Source organism: Babylonia areolata, chromosome 24, assembly GCF_041734735.1.
Source record: "Babylonia areolata isolate BAREFJ2019XMU chromosome 24, ASM4173473v1, whole genome shotgun sequence".
Taxonomy (NCBI): Eukaryota; Metazoa; Mollusca; class Gastropoda; order Neogastropoda; family Buccinidae; genus Babylonia; species Babylonia areolata.
The window spans coordinates 13,406,370-13,424,424 of record NC_134899.1 but is presented as its reverse complement, the minus strand read 5'-3'; the positions used below and the strand labels follow the sequence as shown (position 1 = coordinate 13,424,424).

The window sequence follows — 18,055 nt, the reverse complement described above, 5'->3', positions numbered from 1 at the left end:
GTGTGTGTGTGTGTGAGTTTATCTGTTTATCTGTCTGTTCGTTTCTTTGTTTCTTGAGTTTAATTAACGTGTTTGTTTGTTTGTTTTTGTTTTGCCTTTTATTCATCGGTATTAGACATAGGAGTGTGCGTGCGTGAGGACGAGTGTGTGTGTGTGTGTGTGTGTGTGTGTGTGTGTGTGTGTGTGTGTGTGTGTGTGTGTGTGTGTGTGTGTGTGTGTGTGTGTGAACCGCTTGAACAGAACCTATCGAGGCAAAGAGCAATATAACAATTGAAAGAATAGAGAGAAAGTGTTTTATCAGCAGATTTGATAAATGGAAGAAACATACCAAACCAGAGTGCCCGGTTTCAAAGGAAAGATTATTTCCCACATTGGGAGCCTCAAACAACATCAGGTAAATGTCAGATGACAGGTGGGGACGCTCACTCAGTCTGCCAAGCGCCGCGACAAAGCGATTACTGTCGGCAGTAGGGGACTTACTGGGTGGTGTCATGCGTATGTTGAGTCAGCAGAGACAGTACCGCTGAACACCATCGAAGACAAGAAGGAAAGAAATTCAGATAGTACGAAGAGTGGGAAAGCATTATCGAGTGTTTGTAGAAGAAAACTGTATTGTTACCAGACGTGGAGTACATATTACAATCATGAATAGATAATGATGATAAAGACTAACGCTCTTTTACTTGCATTAAAAGCAGGCCATCCCCGCCGCGGAAACGGACAGCAGCAACAGTACAATACAGCACCATCATCCACCCCCACAAGACCGCCTTTACGACAAAACCCGCAAAGACAAGACCACACCTCCTGGACAACACCTCCACAGTTCCCCAGCAGTCATTTCCCGGCAGCGGACGGCACACAAGACTTTTTCAACCGGCAAAATTTTCCATCACCTTCACTTCAACCGCATTACGAACCTGCCAGCAGCCCAACTCATCAATCAGTAGCAGTTTCAGGAAGTACACAAGACCTTTTTCAACATCACAACTTTCCAGTGCCTTCACATTCACCGTCTTACAAAGCTGCCAGCAGAAACCTTTCTCCAGCCCTCACAACAGGACACAGACTGGTGGATGCTTTGTTTCAGACTCCAAATGCGTTCCAGAACGAGCACGGAACACCAACTCACGATACGAAAGACGACCAGTACAAGGTGAAGGGTGATCAATATAGCACACTCTCATCCACGAATAGCAAAGAAGTTGACTCCAGAAATAAATTCAATGAAAAAAAGCCTCAGGGGAAACCTGCTGCTTCGTCAGATCGCAAAGAAAACACACTGAAAACCACCCTTGGTCTTACGGACAGCGACGTGCAAAAACTAAAACAACTCATCGCTTCATCAGACCTCAAAGAAAACACGGTCTCTGGCTTCAAGGAGAACTACGCGCGGAAACAGGGGCACCCCAGCGGCGAGGGAAGCACAGCGAATGTCGATGGCATGCCCAGTCCTCAGTATCACCAAAACTCCGTAGCGGAAAGCAATGATCAGAAGCAGGCCCAGGCTCACCACAATGATTCCACAACCAGTTCTTCGCCTGTTGAAGTAAAGAACAGTCAAACCATACGAAAGACAAACTTGTCACAAACGAGACATAGTATACCTACACCCACAGTGTCGCTGATGATGGGGAAGACGTCGAAAACGAAAGATGAAAAACAGCTCACAGGGAAAACTCATCTGGCACAAAACTCGTTGTCCCTCTCAGACAACGAACCGGAAAAAGTAGAAAACAGGTACGCTTCTTCGTGGCAGGAGTTTTTGACCGAGGATTCAAAAGACACGCCAAACAAAGATATTTCTGTATTCACACTACCCGATGGATCATCCGCACTATCTTCCAGGGATACTGAGCTGGAAGATGATATGCAACAAAACACCAAAAAACTCACGCAGAGCCCTCACTTTCATCAAAAGGCACCACGACATGATGAGTCTGTTGACATACGGACCGATCGTGTTTTAGATCATAAGCAGAAGTCTACAGAACATGGACCCAAATCTAACGATGCAGCCAAAGAAAGTGGATTGGAACGGCCATCGACTACAGAGCATGAATCCAAGTCCAAGAATACCATCATCAAAAGGAGATTAGAACCACCGACAGTTGACCGACAACAGCATCGACATGAACAACAGTCCAACGGTCAGAACAAGAGAGGCCACGCTGAGCGAGATGACCATTCCCTCGTCTACAGTTCCCAGGTTAGTTAGGTTCTGCGTTTCAGTTCATCTCTGGGTTTTTATTTTTTTATTTTTTATTTTAAAAAAAATTATCATAGTCTGGTATGGGAAAGGAAGCAAGCAAGCAAGCAAGCAAGAAAACACACACACACTTCAGTTGTATAATTCTAAAGACTGAACAAAACCGGCTTTGACGTTTTGTTGCCCGCCAAGATCCTCCACTCATCCACTTGAGCCCGCCACCCCCACCCAATAAAGTTTATTATTAATTTGCATATTATGCATATGAGGTAATGTGCAGTTTTACACACCCGTCTCGCGAGGATAGATGTAAGAGAGGACGTTGGGGGTGGATGGGGGCCGGGGGATGGGGATGGGGGGAGGGTTAGGTCTGTAACTGGACAAGCAGGACTGTGTTGTGTGTGATCTTGTTTATTCTTTTTCACAGGCCAGCCCGCATTCTGACCGGATGAATAAGTCACACAGCGAGGTTTACCGTAAGTTCTGTTTAGGTGTAGCCGTGCGTGCGCGCGCGCGCGTGTGTGTGTGTGTTTGTGAGACAGAGTGAGAGACAGAGAGAGAGAGGGAGAGAGGGAGGGTATTTAACACCCGTTCACACTACGTGCTGTCAAACAAGTGTGTTCATGTCAGTGTGTCTGCGTGTCTCTGTGTGTGTGTTTTCTTCTCAACAAAAGCCTATTGAGATCTCACCTTTATGAGAGGAACTATGCAAATTCTCGCTTTACAGACGGGGGGTGGGGGATGGGGGGTGGGGGGGCGGGGGGGCGATGCAAATTATTTTCCTTTTCCAGTTCCTGCTCTTTTTCAGAACGACATAGAATTGTAGACATCCCATCTCTTGTTACAAGACTGCACTTTTTCTTGTAAAGCCTACATTTTCTTTTTCATATTTGTGAGGGCGTCCCAGTTCCCATATTGTAATCAAAACAAGGCATGGTAAATGATTCACTGGCAGTTACACTGTAGCATATTTACTTTACACGGAACAGCTTGCAGTGGACTGAGGCCAACCAAGATGTGCAGTCTGGCTTTCCCTCAGTGCAGCGGCTACGTCTGTGACGCCCAGAAATTCTGTCTGAGCGTGGAGAGTAACTTGACGACACTCAACCGCCCTAGGGTAATACTTATAATATAAAGAACATATGTTCTTTTAACTTACCTCTCTCTCTTTCTCTGTGTCTGTGTTGCATCGGGCAAAAGCTTACCAACACCATCCAGCAACTATACTCCAATTCAACCAGTTTAACAGGATATGTTTTTCCCCCATTTAAACCTACCTATAAAATACGCCTATTTTTGAAAAAAAGAAAGAAAGAAAAGTCCTACGAGAATGAAAAAGAAAGTAATATAAATATATTACTTAGTTTTAAGCGATGCATTGAAGAACTGTTTTTAACACCGCCTTTAAAAATTGTGACAATACTACCTTGAAAAAACTGCATGGATACATAGTTATATGCCTGTGGTAGAAAAGTAATAATCGTTCTCTTAGTTTTTAATGCTGCCTTGAAATTTGTCTTCTTCTTCTGCTTTTGTATGCGTGAGCAACTCCCACTTTCATTCATAAACATGTATGAGTGGGCTTTTACGTGTAAGATAGTTGTTAGCACCGCCATGTATGCAGCCAAACTCTGTTTTGGGGGTGTTGATGACGGGTATGTTGTTTCCAAAACTTACCTTACGCTGACATGGATTACAGATTGTTTTTAACACTGCCCTGGTGAAATCTGAATGAGAGGTATATATGCCTGTGAAATTGTTTTTAACACTGCCATTGAGAAATTTGAATGAGAGGTATATATGCGTGTGGTAAAAAAAAGAAAAGAAAAAAAAGAAAGAAAAAGAATGACGAACTAAACGCGACCACTCGTACAATCAGGACCAGCAGTACTTCAGAGACACCTTCGCCTGTGTGATGTCGGGGCTGTGGGAGCGGGGGTGCAGCACGTGTGGTGAGGTGGTTGAGGCACTGCAGGCACTGCTGATGGACCGAAACCCCTCCTATAACTGTCTGCTGCAACAGTTCCGGCTCTGTGACGTGCTGAGTGTGCACAAGAACCAGTTCTTCATTCTCAACCTCCTTGTGCCTTTCCGCAGCAACAGTTCTTTCAGAAATGAGTAAGTTGTGTTGAGGCTGTGTCAGCGTTATGATTTCGTATGTGTGTGTGTTCCTGCGTGTGTTCCAGCAGGTTTGAGTATTAGTGTGTTCACAACTTCATGCCTGCATAAAGGGACAGGGAAGAGTGTGTGTGTGTGTGTGTGTGTGTGTGTGTGTGTGTGTGTTCATATGTGCGTTCTCAAAGAGTTCAGTTCAGTTGCTCAAGGAGGCATCACTACCTTCTGACAAATCCATTACTCTACACATCTACTGAGCAGATACCTGACCAGCAGTGTAACTCAACGCACTTAGTCAGGCCTTGAGGGGGAAAAAAAGCATAAGCAAATAAATGGAGACATCATTAAAATCAATGAATAAATAATTAAACAAATAAATAAATAAATGATTTTTTTTTTAAAAGCAGATGAAGCAGAGTAAGCAAAGAGGAACAAGAAGTGTATGTGTGTGTCAGTGTGTTCATAAGTGCATTCTCAGAGGAACAGGAAGTGTATTTGTGAGTCAGTGTGTTCATAAGTGCATTCTCAACAGGAATAGGGAAGTGTTTGTTTGTCAGTGTACAGTATGTGCGTTCTCAAAGAGGAACTGGGGTGTCACCATTAATATTTGAGATCGCAGTAATAATTAGTTGTTGAATGTGAGGAAGAGATGGGAAAAAAAAATGTAAGTACTAAATGATTGACCAAAGTCACATTTCCGAATATTTCAGTGTCAGTGCTCCTGATAATGAAACGAGTGTTTCAGGAAACAAAAAACAAGCAAACAAACAATATATATATATATCTATATTAGTTTCACATTTTGAGATAATTTGGTGACAGTGTTTCCAAATAATAAAAACATAGTGCATGATTTAAGGCAAAATTGGGACTTACCAGTGTGACATGCAAGTCACATAACCTGTTGTTTTTTTTCTTTCTTTAAAATTATAATAAACCATTCACTGATTTTTAATAGTAGATAGAAGTATTCATATTATTGCATTCATCAGAAGCATTCAGATTAATGTATTTCATTGTTTACTCCTGTGACGGTATGTGACTTCATTTTTCCTTCTTTTTTGTTTGTTTGTTTAATGTCTTCCTTTTTCTTCCCTTTTTTTGTGTCATGTCTTTTTTCTTCTTCTTTCCATCAGCCTAGCAAGGACTGTCCACACAGCCACAGGGTACTGCCCCTATCAGGACAGCATGCAAGCGTTCCGGACACTGCTCACGCGCTCTCCAGACCTGGAGCCATACCTTCATCTCCTGTAAAGATGACATGGGATCATGATAAGGGCTGAAAGTATAAATCAAGTAGTCCACACCTGTTTGGGTTAACTTACTCAGTACTACCAGTTAGCTCCCCTGACTTTCCCCACAGATGACCCATTTGTATGGGAAAGAAATAAAATTGCCAAAAAACAAATGTTAGAAATTATGAACTGAAAACTTCCAAACTGATCGGTAACATAACTCGTTGGTTGGGAACATTTATAAAGCCTCCTCTCTTTTTATGCTGTCATACAGTGAGATGATGAAAGTATCCATATTTTTTTTGCGAAATTTACATACACTGATGACTTGAAAATGAATCCAGGAAAGCACAAAGAGTTTGAAAGAGATTAAATTCAGAACATAATATACGCACAATAGGGCCCCTTTGTCTAATTCTGTTGTCTCCCTTGTGACCGAGACGAAATGGTGTCTGACGCCATTGTTGATATGCTCTCTGAACCAGTCATCACGAAAATAACTCCCCTCTTGCTCGCACAGCAACACCCATTGCATAAAGTGCATTTATTAGTTACAGTGGACAGTGGAAAGGTCAGTTAGATGTTCTTTGCTTATAACTTCATTAAGCAAATTAGGTGCCATTCCAAAACTACAAAACCATTAAAGTCCCCGATTGGGCTCCTTCATCTGAAACTGTTCTGCAGTAGGGCCCCAAATGGGACCCCTTCGTCTGGAGAGAATTAAAGGTACACCATCATGAAGTAATTACATCTCAGGGATGAGACCAGAGATTTCTGCTTCAGTCTGAAATCTCTACATTTCCTTGATGGCAAAGGACTGAAAGTATATATAGCTCCAGTAGTTTACACCTGTTTGTTAATGGCACAAATGAAGTTGTTTACCCCTCAATGATGAGATTGAGGATTTCTGTTTCACTTTCAGGCTGAAATCATTACATTACTTCACGATTTACCGGTAGAAATTTTAAAGAAGTTTGCCACTGTCCAAATCTTCCATCTGTCTGATATCAGACAACAGTGTTTGGAGAAACCCTTACCGGCACCTGCTTATTTTATTGCTGTTGAAACTGTCTTTAAAAAAAAGAAAAAGAAAAAAAAAAGTGTATTGATTACTCATCATCATACTACTCAAGAATACTTTGGTATGTTATCAACTAGTGATCAGTTCTAGTTAAACGTCCTGTTGAAAACAGTATGTTTACCCGAAAATTTATATTAAGTAGCTAATAAAGTAATGAAAGAAAAACAAATGAATGAAAAAATATCTTGAATGATCCTGAACAATATGAAAGTTACAGTTTTCTAACCATGTATTGCTCCAGAGTGCAGTGCCGAGCATTATCCAGCAAAAATACACAGAAGTATCTGGTCAGCAGTAAAATCAAATTATTGTCCTAAATGTAGATGACTGACCTGAACATGACCAGAATGTCACTGGCAGTTTTCCAACCCCCCTCCCCTACCACCTTGCAACAAAAAACAAAGAAACAGGCACTGAATGAACACACAGAGTTCTGTTACTTAATTAACCATTTGCATTCATTCAGTTACTGCATTACCTTACCCTATCGTGACTTCATTTAAAATGCAGAACTTACGCCACGGTGTGAAATTAAAGACATGTCTCAGCTGGTCCTCTGTTCACCATGCCTTCTAATCCAGACACCACCCATTCATTTCAAAACCAGACAGGAACAACTGTCATTCTGACATTCATTTAATGTCTGTATATCACAAGCAGCCCTTTTTTTCCTTGTCTCTTTCACTTTTCACAGAGCAACACAAGAATACCTTTCTCACCAAAGCATACACACAGTAATAAAAACAATCTGGAACACAATCCCAAGTATAACACAATGTCACCACCGAACAAACAAACAAAAAAAACAACAAAACAAAGTGGCAAAGTCTCAAACATCCAAAATAAAATCTCTTGGTACATAAATCATAAATGATGGGTGTATATAAAGTAAAATCCCCTTTTAAGACAAAATAAATAAACTGGCAGCTTGTCTCCTTTAAAGTGCACAAAAAGAAAAATGATATCACGATTGCTTGATTTTTGTTTAAATGTACAGTTTTATCAAGAAGGTATTCTAAAATACTGACCAAAGCAAATGCTCAATTTCAAATCACCTTCATCAGAAAATGATCACATTATGTTCCTTGCCTGAAGAATTTGCAAGCAGCTCAATATGAATCTCCTGAATCTCTTTTGAGAAGACTGTTTCTCAGCTGCTGACAAATCTCTCCTCTCTGAAAAGTCTACTAACCATATCATCCACGAAAAGGTCTAAAAGCATTGCTGTCTGCCCACTCTCAGACTTGTCATGCTTGTCTCAAGCCCCTTCACTTCTCAAAGTTCTTCCTGCATTTTCTCTAAATATTTTTCAGTTAAGTCCAGCAACAGGCAAAGGCCTTCACAGGCAATGCTTTTGTTTTGTTTTTTCTGCAGACATCATCAATGGTTTTTTTACACTGATCTGCTTTCCTTACACAAGAGCTGGACATATGTTCCTCCCTTTTAATGTACCCTGGTTTTGCTCAGCTCTTCCTGTCTTCACATAATTATAAGCAACAATCACAGCTATTTTACTTTTCCACTGACTTTAAATTGGTCTGGCAAGAGTTCTTTCTGATCAGATGGATTACATGAATGGTGAAATGCTCTGGCTCGCATACAAACGCAACTAAAATACAGCGCTGCTTCCCTGAAGTAGCCAAAGCAGATGATGCAAAAACACATGGGGTTCCTATGCAGTGTTTTGTCAGAAACACCCATCACGCCAACTTTCATCCCTTCCGTGATTTGAAGGTGGTCGATGAGAGGGAATTCCTGACCTGCAGACATTAAACATAGCAGAACAAAATCAATTTCACCAGATACTTTTTTTTTTTCAATGTTAAGTTGGGAGATTCACAAGAGAGAAGAGTTTAAACTGTATCTAAAAAAAACAAAAAAAAAAACAAAACAAAACAAAAAACAACTGAAATTCTGGACAGACTCCCATTTTGATTACTTTTTTCTGTATGACCAACATAAGCATTAATTAGAGGTTTTTCAAATCACCACCCCACCAAAAGAGCAAATATGTTCTAATGGTTAAAAAAAATAAATCAAGTTTTTTTTATGCTTCTTCCACTTCTTTATGGAAAACGAATAAATCTGGGCTTGGACTTATTCTCTCTCTCTATTACATATATCTACAGACATACATGAAAAAAAATTATGGATTTTTTCTGGAAAGGAAAGAATTATAAAAGAAACACAAACTTTTGTGTTTCTAGGCACATAAACTTCACAAAACAGAAAATAAAAGAGCAGTTTTTTTTACCAAAAAATTATTTATGAAGAATAAAAAATAATATTTGCCTTTTGAACCTATCTATGAACAAAAATAACAGTCCGGACGTTCACAGAACAACATTTACTTCCCTTGCCAACAAATACAGCTTCAGTTCCTAATGATCACTGTTGCAGTCAATGACCACTGTTGTATCATTTCTGCACCGTCAGTTGTACTGAGAAAATAATAAACTGAATATCAAGCCACGACTGAAATGTTTCTAATGGATATTCAGATACATGCAGTCTCTTCATGTAAGTGATAGCTGTATAGGTCTAATGGCTATCCATCATCCTGCCAAGTTTGTTTTCTCGATCAATTACAATCTTTAAGCACTTGCCAAGGAGAAACAGCTAACCTGAAAAACTTATCACAAATTCAACAAGCATAAACATGAAAGCACACACACATACACGCACATCACCATCATGGTCATCGTCATCACCGCCACGCAATCATACAACACAAACCTGCGAGGCATTGGTAACGATGACCTGACAGTGGGCGACATCGCTGGACGAGGGATTCCTCGACGAGGTGTGGGCAAACCACTGCGCTGAGGTGATGGGCCCTGGCTGTTGGCAAGACCTGTGCGTAGACCCCCACCCGATGCAGACGCAGAATGGAACCCTGGGGCTGCCAGGCGGGAGGTCATCCGGGATTCTGAGGCATGGTGAAGCTCATCAGTGCTGCCAGCTGACAGGTACTCCAGGCTGGAATCACTGGAATGGATGGAGGTTGGGGCATGCCGAGACGTGCTGCCTGTGTTTCTGCTGGCATGGGTGTGGTCTACAGGCAGACAAGAAGAAGAAAAGGTAGATTCTGAAGTGTAGATCTTTGCTTCTTTCTAATCATCTCAAGAGTTAATGTGTGTTTGTGAGAGTGTGTGTGGGAAGGATTGTAGGTGTGTGTGTGTATGCCTGAATGGTACACAAAAAAGAGTCAAATGTTTGATGGCTACAGAATACAGTATACTTTATCATCTAAAAAAGAGAAATTAATTTGTAGTGTAAACACATATATAATATACAAGAATCATAAATCCTGTTTAAATGTTGCTGGCACAATCCCATTCCTCCTTTCAATAGCTCACTATGTGCTGTGTTATGACTTTCCAATCGCACAAGGGATGTTGTCTATCTGTCCCACACATCAGTTACCTGAATATGGTGTGCTGTGCTGAAGAATGGGGCATGGACTGTCAGGTGGAGTACTGCAGTCTGACCCAAAACTGTTCCGATGTCGACTCAAAAAGCTACCATCATCTGCAACAAAAACAAGATGAGCAGTTCTTCTGGTTCCTTTCGGGCTGAACAAAACCATCTCAGAGTTGCAAGCAAGTGCACATCTACCCTGACATGGGTGCACTAATGCAAACATCCACTCATGTGCACGCACTAAATCACCCTTTTTCACCCTTTCTCACTTACACAAACATTTTCTAAATTCAGAAAACATTCTTCATCCGCACTGACTGGAACTTTCATTCTTCCCATTTCTTTAGTGCTGAAAGTATGACCACAAACACACACATAAACACACATACACACACATATACACACATACACACAAAATTAAGGAACCCAAGAAAGAAATAAGACTCACAGTCATGTCGACTAGGGCTGGATCTGTTGGACCCAAAAGGGGAACCACTGTTGTCCGTGTCACTGGCAATGGACATGGACTTGTTGTGCAAAACTGAAAAATCAAACCGACAATAACATCAAAGCCAAATCACACCACCAAAATCTAGCATCAAACCTAACCACTGTTGTCTCAACACACAGCAGTCATAACACCTGTTTGTCATATCTGAATTTCACAAGAAATAAAAATTAACTTGCAGCAAAGTATCTTCAATAATAACTGAATATGTGTTTGTAAAACTCTTAAGCGAGTTTGGTTGGTGTCTGACTAAAGATAAGCGCTAAGTATCAATCATGATAATAAATAATTATTTATAACATAATTATCTGATCTGTCACTATGAATCAACACCTTGTAAATTATCTATCAGGTGAATATTAAAAAAGAAAAAAAAGACGAAAATATTTTGTGTGTGCAGGACTTTTCGAAACAGAAAAATATCCATTTCTTCCAGCTTCCCTTTTGTTTTGTTCTTGTTGCTAGTTTGTCTGCTCTATCGTACCTTTGTTTTTGAGAGTGTGTGTGTGTGTGTGTGTGTACGCGCGTGCGTGCGTGTCATTTGTGTGTGTGTGTGTGTGTGTGTGTGTGTGTGTGTGCAAGGAGGGTTGGTGGGGGTTATAATGATTGCATGCAGCAAAAAACAGACAAATCAACTTCCATTTGCCTGTGGTTCCAGCCTGCTGGAAAGCCTTTTCATCATTTAGTTTCCAATGGATCCAAACACTGAAACAGGCTTTTAGCATCAAAGACAGCTTTTGCAGTCAGCTCAGCTATGATCGTAACACAATTCAACTGAACTGAACCTTAGTCTAATCCCCTAACTCCTCACTACAAAACACGTAACCAAAATCAGATAATGATCCAGACACAAGTCGAAAACATTGTTTGTCTGCTGGTCAGAAAGTGACTTAATTATTAGCAGGACACAGTGTGAGCGATTTTCTTGGCACTCAGCCAACGCAGGTCTGATGATAACTGGATAAAGTAACCGTGTGAGAGGGGTGAAGAGGAGGGGGGTGGAGACTGAGGGGGCGTAGCCTCACATCCATATTATCACTTGGAGAAGTCACAATGCACTGTTTATCTATGTCTTTTTATTTTTTATTATTTTTTTTTATTGTGGTTGTTCTAGTATGATTTTGTATGTGCAGATATCCATTTGTCCAGAAAATATGATATTTTAGTGCGAATTACCTGACTAATGTTTGTAATGTGAAAAAAACCCTGGCAAATAGATTTCACTTAAATCTTATTTTCCTGGCAGCGAAAGGGTTAAGTGTGATAGACAGTCACAATGGCTTCCTGGTAGTACATACCTCTCTTGGGTGAAGTATATGTTGCAATACTCTGACGCAAACCTGTAAAAAGTAAACAAAATCAGATGTCATTAGCTGCCATGGCAAAATGGTTAGCATTGCAAATTCAAGACTGGAAGGATGCTATTTGAATCAAGCAGATTTTTTTCTGTACTTGGCTGGCTCCTACCCAGAGTTGAGTGTGATATGGACTCAAATGGGAAGAGTGAGACCACACAGTCAAGTAACATCCACACCACAACGTGTCTTCAACAGTAACCTCAGTTTGGGTCACCCTTCCACTTCCCAACTTGAAGTGTGTATGTGTCAAAGGCTTCAGTGATGGCAGATTCACGGTAGGGCTGTCACTGGATGAACGTGGTGGCAGTCTCATGCTCATTACGACTGGCTCTGCAATTATTACCATCAGTTATAGACAGTGTCCTTGTTGAATCAGAACAGGCATGATGGACCACCACCAAAATGACTCAGTAGAACTGCAGGGTCTCAAACATTGATAGTTCCCTGTAGATTTTAGCTATTGAGACTGCCAGATCTGTGTATAAGAATTCTGAGTGGCCTCAGAGTAATGCCAATGGAATGGTGCAGATGATGGGGCAGCCAAAAAGTAAACACACAAAAAAATCCCAAAACTTAGTTTCTCAAATGGCAAAAGATTATTAAACCAATGTCAATTCATATTCGTCTACTAATATCACCCCAAAGTCAGAGGTACTCAGTGAACACAAAGAAAAGAAATAACCACTATTCATATACCCGAAGCATGAAATAGAAATGTTTCATCCTTATATTATCATCATCATGATGCATACCCATATAACCCAATTAAATGTAGAAGCGCACACACCTGTAAAAACGCCAAAAACAAACTTAATCTAATATATACACAAGAGAGATATGGAATGGGGCAACAGAGGACAGGTACATTCAGAGAGGAAACAACACACTAACAGACTGATCTTTTCATTAGCCAAACGGCCACATCCACCATCAGCAGAATCTGTGTAAGAAACTAAGAACAATGAACATAGTCTAAATGCAGGACTCACTTTCTTCCTGCTGTCTGGCTAATTTTTCTACATCTGTGCCCTCAGGCAGCTGGTATGCACCCTCTTCACCCTTCTCTTTCTCTCCAAGCACAGGTCCATGCTGCTCCTCCGGCTTCTTTCGGCGGGTATAGGTTCCATTTTCTAGACGACTCCCTGTTCACAATAAGAAAAAGAAATTTCACCCTCAGACCAATAAAATCAAAGAAGCAAAAATACTATAACATCTGAATTTTTCAGTATTTCATTATTTGTCCCACTTCACTTTAAACATGAACAAAGATAACAAAATGTTTAAAAAATCAACACTGAAATGTTTTCCCTAATCTTTAGGTCAGCATGATACCCTTGTGCATGTGCGGTGATTCAGTTATTCAACTTATTGTAGGAATCACAAAAAAATCCCTCAATACTAACATGTAGAAAGGAAGAAAAAAAGGAATGAGGAATGCAAGAACAAGTATGAAGAAAAGAAAAGAAAAACAAAAACAAAGATTATCAGAAATGTCAAGTTCCAGGTCAGTTAACATTATCACAGTAAGGAAAAATTAAAGAAAGAAAAATTATCTCAAATAAATTATCAAGACCCCAACTTTGAATGTGCACATAAACAAGTAAATACTTTCTCTTATTTCAGAAAATTTAGCTTATTCTAAATTCTTAGATCGATATATATTTTTTTTAACTTTGAAAACAGTATTGGTTAAACATGACATTGTTTAAATGACTTAAGTTAAAACAAGGAATGAAACCATGAAACTTCTTAAAGTCAGAAAGAATCCTTTATATAAATCATAAGCAATTTAATGCATCACTCGGAAAATTTTCATTTATTGATAAGAAAAAACACAGGACATTTACTTAACATCATGACTGCTGCTAATGAATATGCTTATCACTGAATCGGATTGCTGCTGCCTTATAATGAGATAAGACTGAGGTTGGAGATCTGGATGTTGGTCACTGTTCTTTATTCTGCCTTATTTTTGTGCTTATAAAATTTAAAAAAAAATCAACACAAGGGAGGTAACTTACCAAGAGGCTATTACTGTATGAGCCACAGCTACTTTCAATTTCTCAGCATGGGTGGACTAGTAGTTTGGACAGGACAGGAATTAAGACCCCCCGCGCGAGTCTGCACCAGTGGGCCATTATATAGAATGTGTAATTACAAACCTAAACTTTAGACCACTTAGAAACTTTCCACAAAAAAACTAGTTTCATACTTGAAATTATCATGCCACAATGATCACAGTTTACCAAGGCTCAGCAGTCAAGGGGTCAAAAATATACCTGAAGTTTCCATAATGCTTTGAGTGCAGCTGAAGTGTTGGTTTACCTGTTGCTGCCAGCATGGAGTGGCGATGATGGGGGCTGGGGCTGTGCCGAGGAGAGTGCTCCGTGTGATGACTGTAGTACTTGTGGGAATCCTCCGTGGAACGGCTGAGGGGAGACACAGATTTGGCTGGAGGCATGGTGCTGCCAAGGGCTGGTGTGCTACAACTGCGATTGACTGTAAGAACAGGAATAAGAACAGTTACCATGTGTCCCTTTGTCTGGCACAGCTGCTTTATTTATCAATGCTTGTTGAGCTATAATTGTAATCTTAATATCAATGTTTGCAACATGAATGAGAAAATGTTGAACTTCATAGTGTCTTATCTTTCTTTTCTTTTTTTCCCCCGACTCGGAATGGGATGTTTTTACCAAGAATCTTCTTAGTTTTCTCTTGTGAACTTGCCTCAGGAAAATGCCCAAATGGATACATTTAAACACCCAGCTGTCTTTCATAAACAACTGCAAGTGTGACCTGAACTGGTTGAAGGTTCTTGCCATCAACATTATCACAAGGAAAGCAACTGTCTGAAAAATGTGGAGAAAGAAAGTGTGGATCAGGTGCAGATTATAACACTTAAAAGTTAAAGGCCAACATCCGATCTTGACACATCAGGTTGTAGAAAAACTCTGCTGTGTAACTGTAAGGCTGATTCTGATATTGTTTATGGTCTGGAGCAGCCGCATGTTTACTCAAGTACTACATAATACACAAAACAGGTTTCACAAACAAATATGTAATAATGTATGTATGATGTACACTGCTGATAACATAACATACTACTTTTTACTAGTAAAAGAAAAAAAAAAAAGAAGAAAAACCTACATGCTTAGAATACTTCAAACAAACATTTCATGCAAACAAAACCATACAGGTCTATCAATGGTTTTAGGCTTTTTGGAAAAAAGAAAAGAAAAAAAAAAGGTAAAGACAGCTTCATTCTCCCTTCTAGTTCTATCTATAAACCAGCACACTAACACATTGCATATCCTTGTGTTTCTTCTCACCATGTACCACTACCTGTTTATACATGAATACTTACTTCGGGCCACTTCATCCAATTTAGATAGTAAGGATCGCTTGGCAGACTCTAGCTCAGGGCTTGGGTGATCGAAGTCCTGTCTGACCCACTTGTACACATTGATGTTGGTTTGCTGCGGAGTGAGTGGCTTCGGTGAGGAATACAGCCTGGCGGTAAGAGGAAACAGAATCATTCTGATTTAATGAGTTAAAATTTCTATGCAGTTCTGCTTCTCAATCAGTCCTCTGCACAAAAGTCTAATATTAGTTGGGTTTTTGTTTTTTTTAATAATTTTTTCATAATAGTAAGCAGGGGACTGTGGCAGACAAACATGGGTGTATAACTTTTTTTGTTTGGGGGACAGGATAAGCCCCATAATCATGATAATGCTACTGGTATGGTGCAGATGATAAAACAGCAAAAAACAAACAACAAAACAAACTTTGTGATGATGACTGAAACATCATCTTGATTGGATGGTTGAGAGACTGTCACATCAGACGACTGCAGTGTTATCTGAACCATACAGTACATTAAACAACACAATCCTCTGGTGAATGACAATCTTAGTTTCAATGACAGCTGTCAGCCTACAAAAGTACAGGTCTGGCAATAGTTCGACTGACAATGACAGTCTGTAGACCACATTTTTATTGAGCTGGGCCTAATTTTTTGGCATCTGGTCAAAAAGCAAACAACAGACCACTGCTAAAAACCTTGTTGGTCACTTAGTCTACATGTGTGCGTGTGTGTGGTGGTGTTTTGAGACGGGGTGCAAATAGAGGAGGGAGGGTGTTTGTTTTTCAAGATAGGTCAAGATAGGGAAGACAGGTCTAGGTACTGTAAATTTACATAGCTATGTTCACATGAAGTCTCAATTCAATCAAACTAGTTGCAAGGGGCTCTCTCTCTCTCTCTCTCTCTCAGTCTCTGTGTGTGTGTGTGTGTGTGTGTTTGTGTGTATGTGTGTGTGTGTTTGAGTGTATGACCGAGAATTAACAAACCATCTACGAAAGGAATGAAACTCTTAATAAAAAAGTCTTATTGTCTTAATATTCTTCTTCTTATTATTATTAAGAATTAACAAACCATCTACAAAAGGAATGAAACTCTTAAACTTCCGGGCAACTCCCGGTAATTTCTGGTAGTGGTAGTGAGTTTAGTTTGAGCATTATTCTACAAGTTATAATAAATCATGGCCAAAACATGTTTCACTGCTCATCAAATATTGAGCAAATTATCCCAAGAATACAAGTGAATTTAATTCCTGACAAATATACTTAGCACAATCGCTGTATTGTCTATAACTTTGATCATAAATTGTCATAATCATTATAATGACAGGACCATGACACTATTAAAAAGGGTTTACAGTAGTACAACCACAATAACAAAGTTCTATGTTGCTGTTGTTGTTGTTGTTCTGTGGTGTTGTTGCTGTTCTGTGTTGTTGTTGTTGTTCTTCTCGAGTCTTCTTGTCCTTCTTGCATTTCACAACCAACATCATTTGATGATGAATCTGTTGTGGTTGGTGCACATGGGTATTATCATGTTCCACCAGCAATCAAACGCTGACACAATGAGATCTGTCACATGCAAACTTCATTTTCTGCAAATTCTATATATAATCAAGATAATGTACACATGAAGTGGTTTCAGGCACTATCACAGTAGCAAATATGTGCATGCTGACATGTGAGATCTATAGGAAAAATCTTCATCATTCAGTGATTCACCCACCAGCTCCACCAAAACCAATCATGATCAGGACACTGGCATAAATTCAGAGCTCTAGCCACTTTGACCACCGCACCCAGGCAAGGAAGACCTGTTTCACAGGATACAACAGTGTATACCTGATCCCAGCAGTGCTGAATGGCAGTTCAACAGACTATGATCATTTGTGTATTGTGAAGCATTGATTGATTGAATGTTAAGTATCCTTTAGTGGCTTTACTTATTAATGTAATCTCATAATCTATCAGTTTAACCTACGCTAAAAGCAATCACTGAATATGTAGTACTGACTAATACTAATAACACTACCAGTACCACTACCAGTACTGTTCAGTGACAAATCAATCATCCGACCAAAGACAAACTGCGATACATGATATATCTATTATTACAATTTACATATTACTCACCAACTATCATCTTCATCTTTCAGGGATAAATTATCAACATCAAGCACATCTACGTCTTCAAGTCCCCCTTCAGCAACTTTGTGTTTCAATGAATCGCGAGAGTGATGCGTGGGTACTTGATTGCCAGGTGTATGTGTGGCAGCAGTTTTCTCAACAGCCCCATTCGTCAAAGAACCATCCGAGCCGACTTTTTGTTTGCTACGCAACAGTTCATTTTGTCTTTCCAATTTCTTAACAAGTTCTTGTAATTTCTTCACTTCGTTTTCTGGATCGATGGAATTGTCAGAAGATTCCATGCTTCTGTATGTGGAAAAAAAATATAAAAGTCGGTTTTATCCACAACAAACAACATTCTGACCCTTCTCCACCTTCGTCGCCATCTTTTAGTCACAATCGCGCATGCGCACAATATATTTCCTTTGAATCATCAATGAGGCGTAATTAGGTTTGAGATAGAAAAGGGTTGCCTGTCAACCATCCTATTTCACACACTTCCAACTCACGAATGATATGATATTTGATGGACTGTTTGGTTTTCAGATTATGAAATTCAAAAGAAAATAGCTCTTCAAGGGCCAAGCCAAAAACAAAATCCGCAACTGAACATGAGAGCCCGAGAAGGATCAGTGGGCTACT

At 39.8% G+C, this 18,055-nt stretch overlaps 2 protein-coding genes across 2 annotated transcripts in view; one reads left to right on the top strand and one right to left on the bottom strand.

Moving 5' to 3' along the window:
* Positions 1 to 7,135, top strand: part of LOC143298557 (uncharacterized) — a 17,154-nt gene extending 10,019 nt beyond the window's left edge. The window contains exons 5-9 of the mRNA XM_076611437.1: positions 699 to 2,209; positions 2,637 to 2,685; positions 3,199 to 3,326; positions 4,089 to 4,327; positions 5,461 to 7,135. Coding sequence (XP_076467552.1) covers positions 699 to 2,209; positions 2,637 to 2,685; positions 3,199 to 3,326; positions 4,089 to 4,327; positions 5,461 to 5,578 — 2,045 coding nt within the window. The 3' untranslated portion in view covers positions 5,579 to 7,135. The remainder of the gene's footprint in view (positions 1 to 698; positions 2,210 to 2,636; positions 2,686 to 3,198; positions 3,327 to 4,088; positions 4,328 to 5,460) is intronic.
* A 122-nt stretch (positions 7,136 to 7,257) lies between these two features.
* On the bottom strand, positions 7,258 to 17,811 carry LOC143298765 (SLAIN motif-containing protein 2-like). The gene is made up of 9 exons (XM_076611708.1): positions 17,420 to 17,811; positions 15,294 to 15,439; positions 14,255 to 14,428; positions 12,919 to 13,071; positions 11,870 to 11,911; positions 10,512 to 10,604; positions 10,067 to 10,171; positions 9,377 to 9,695; positions 7,258 to 8,400 (listed from the first exon to the last, which is right to left on the bottom strand). Exons 1-9 carry the CDS (start codon positions 17,713 to 17,715, stop codon positions 8,328 to 8,330), a joined length of 1,401 nt encoding a protein of 466 aa, XP_076467823.1. The 5' UTR covers positions 17,716 to 17,811; the 3' UTR covers positions 7,258 to 8,327.
* Positions 17,812 to 18,055: the final 244 nt, after the last annotated feature.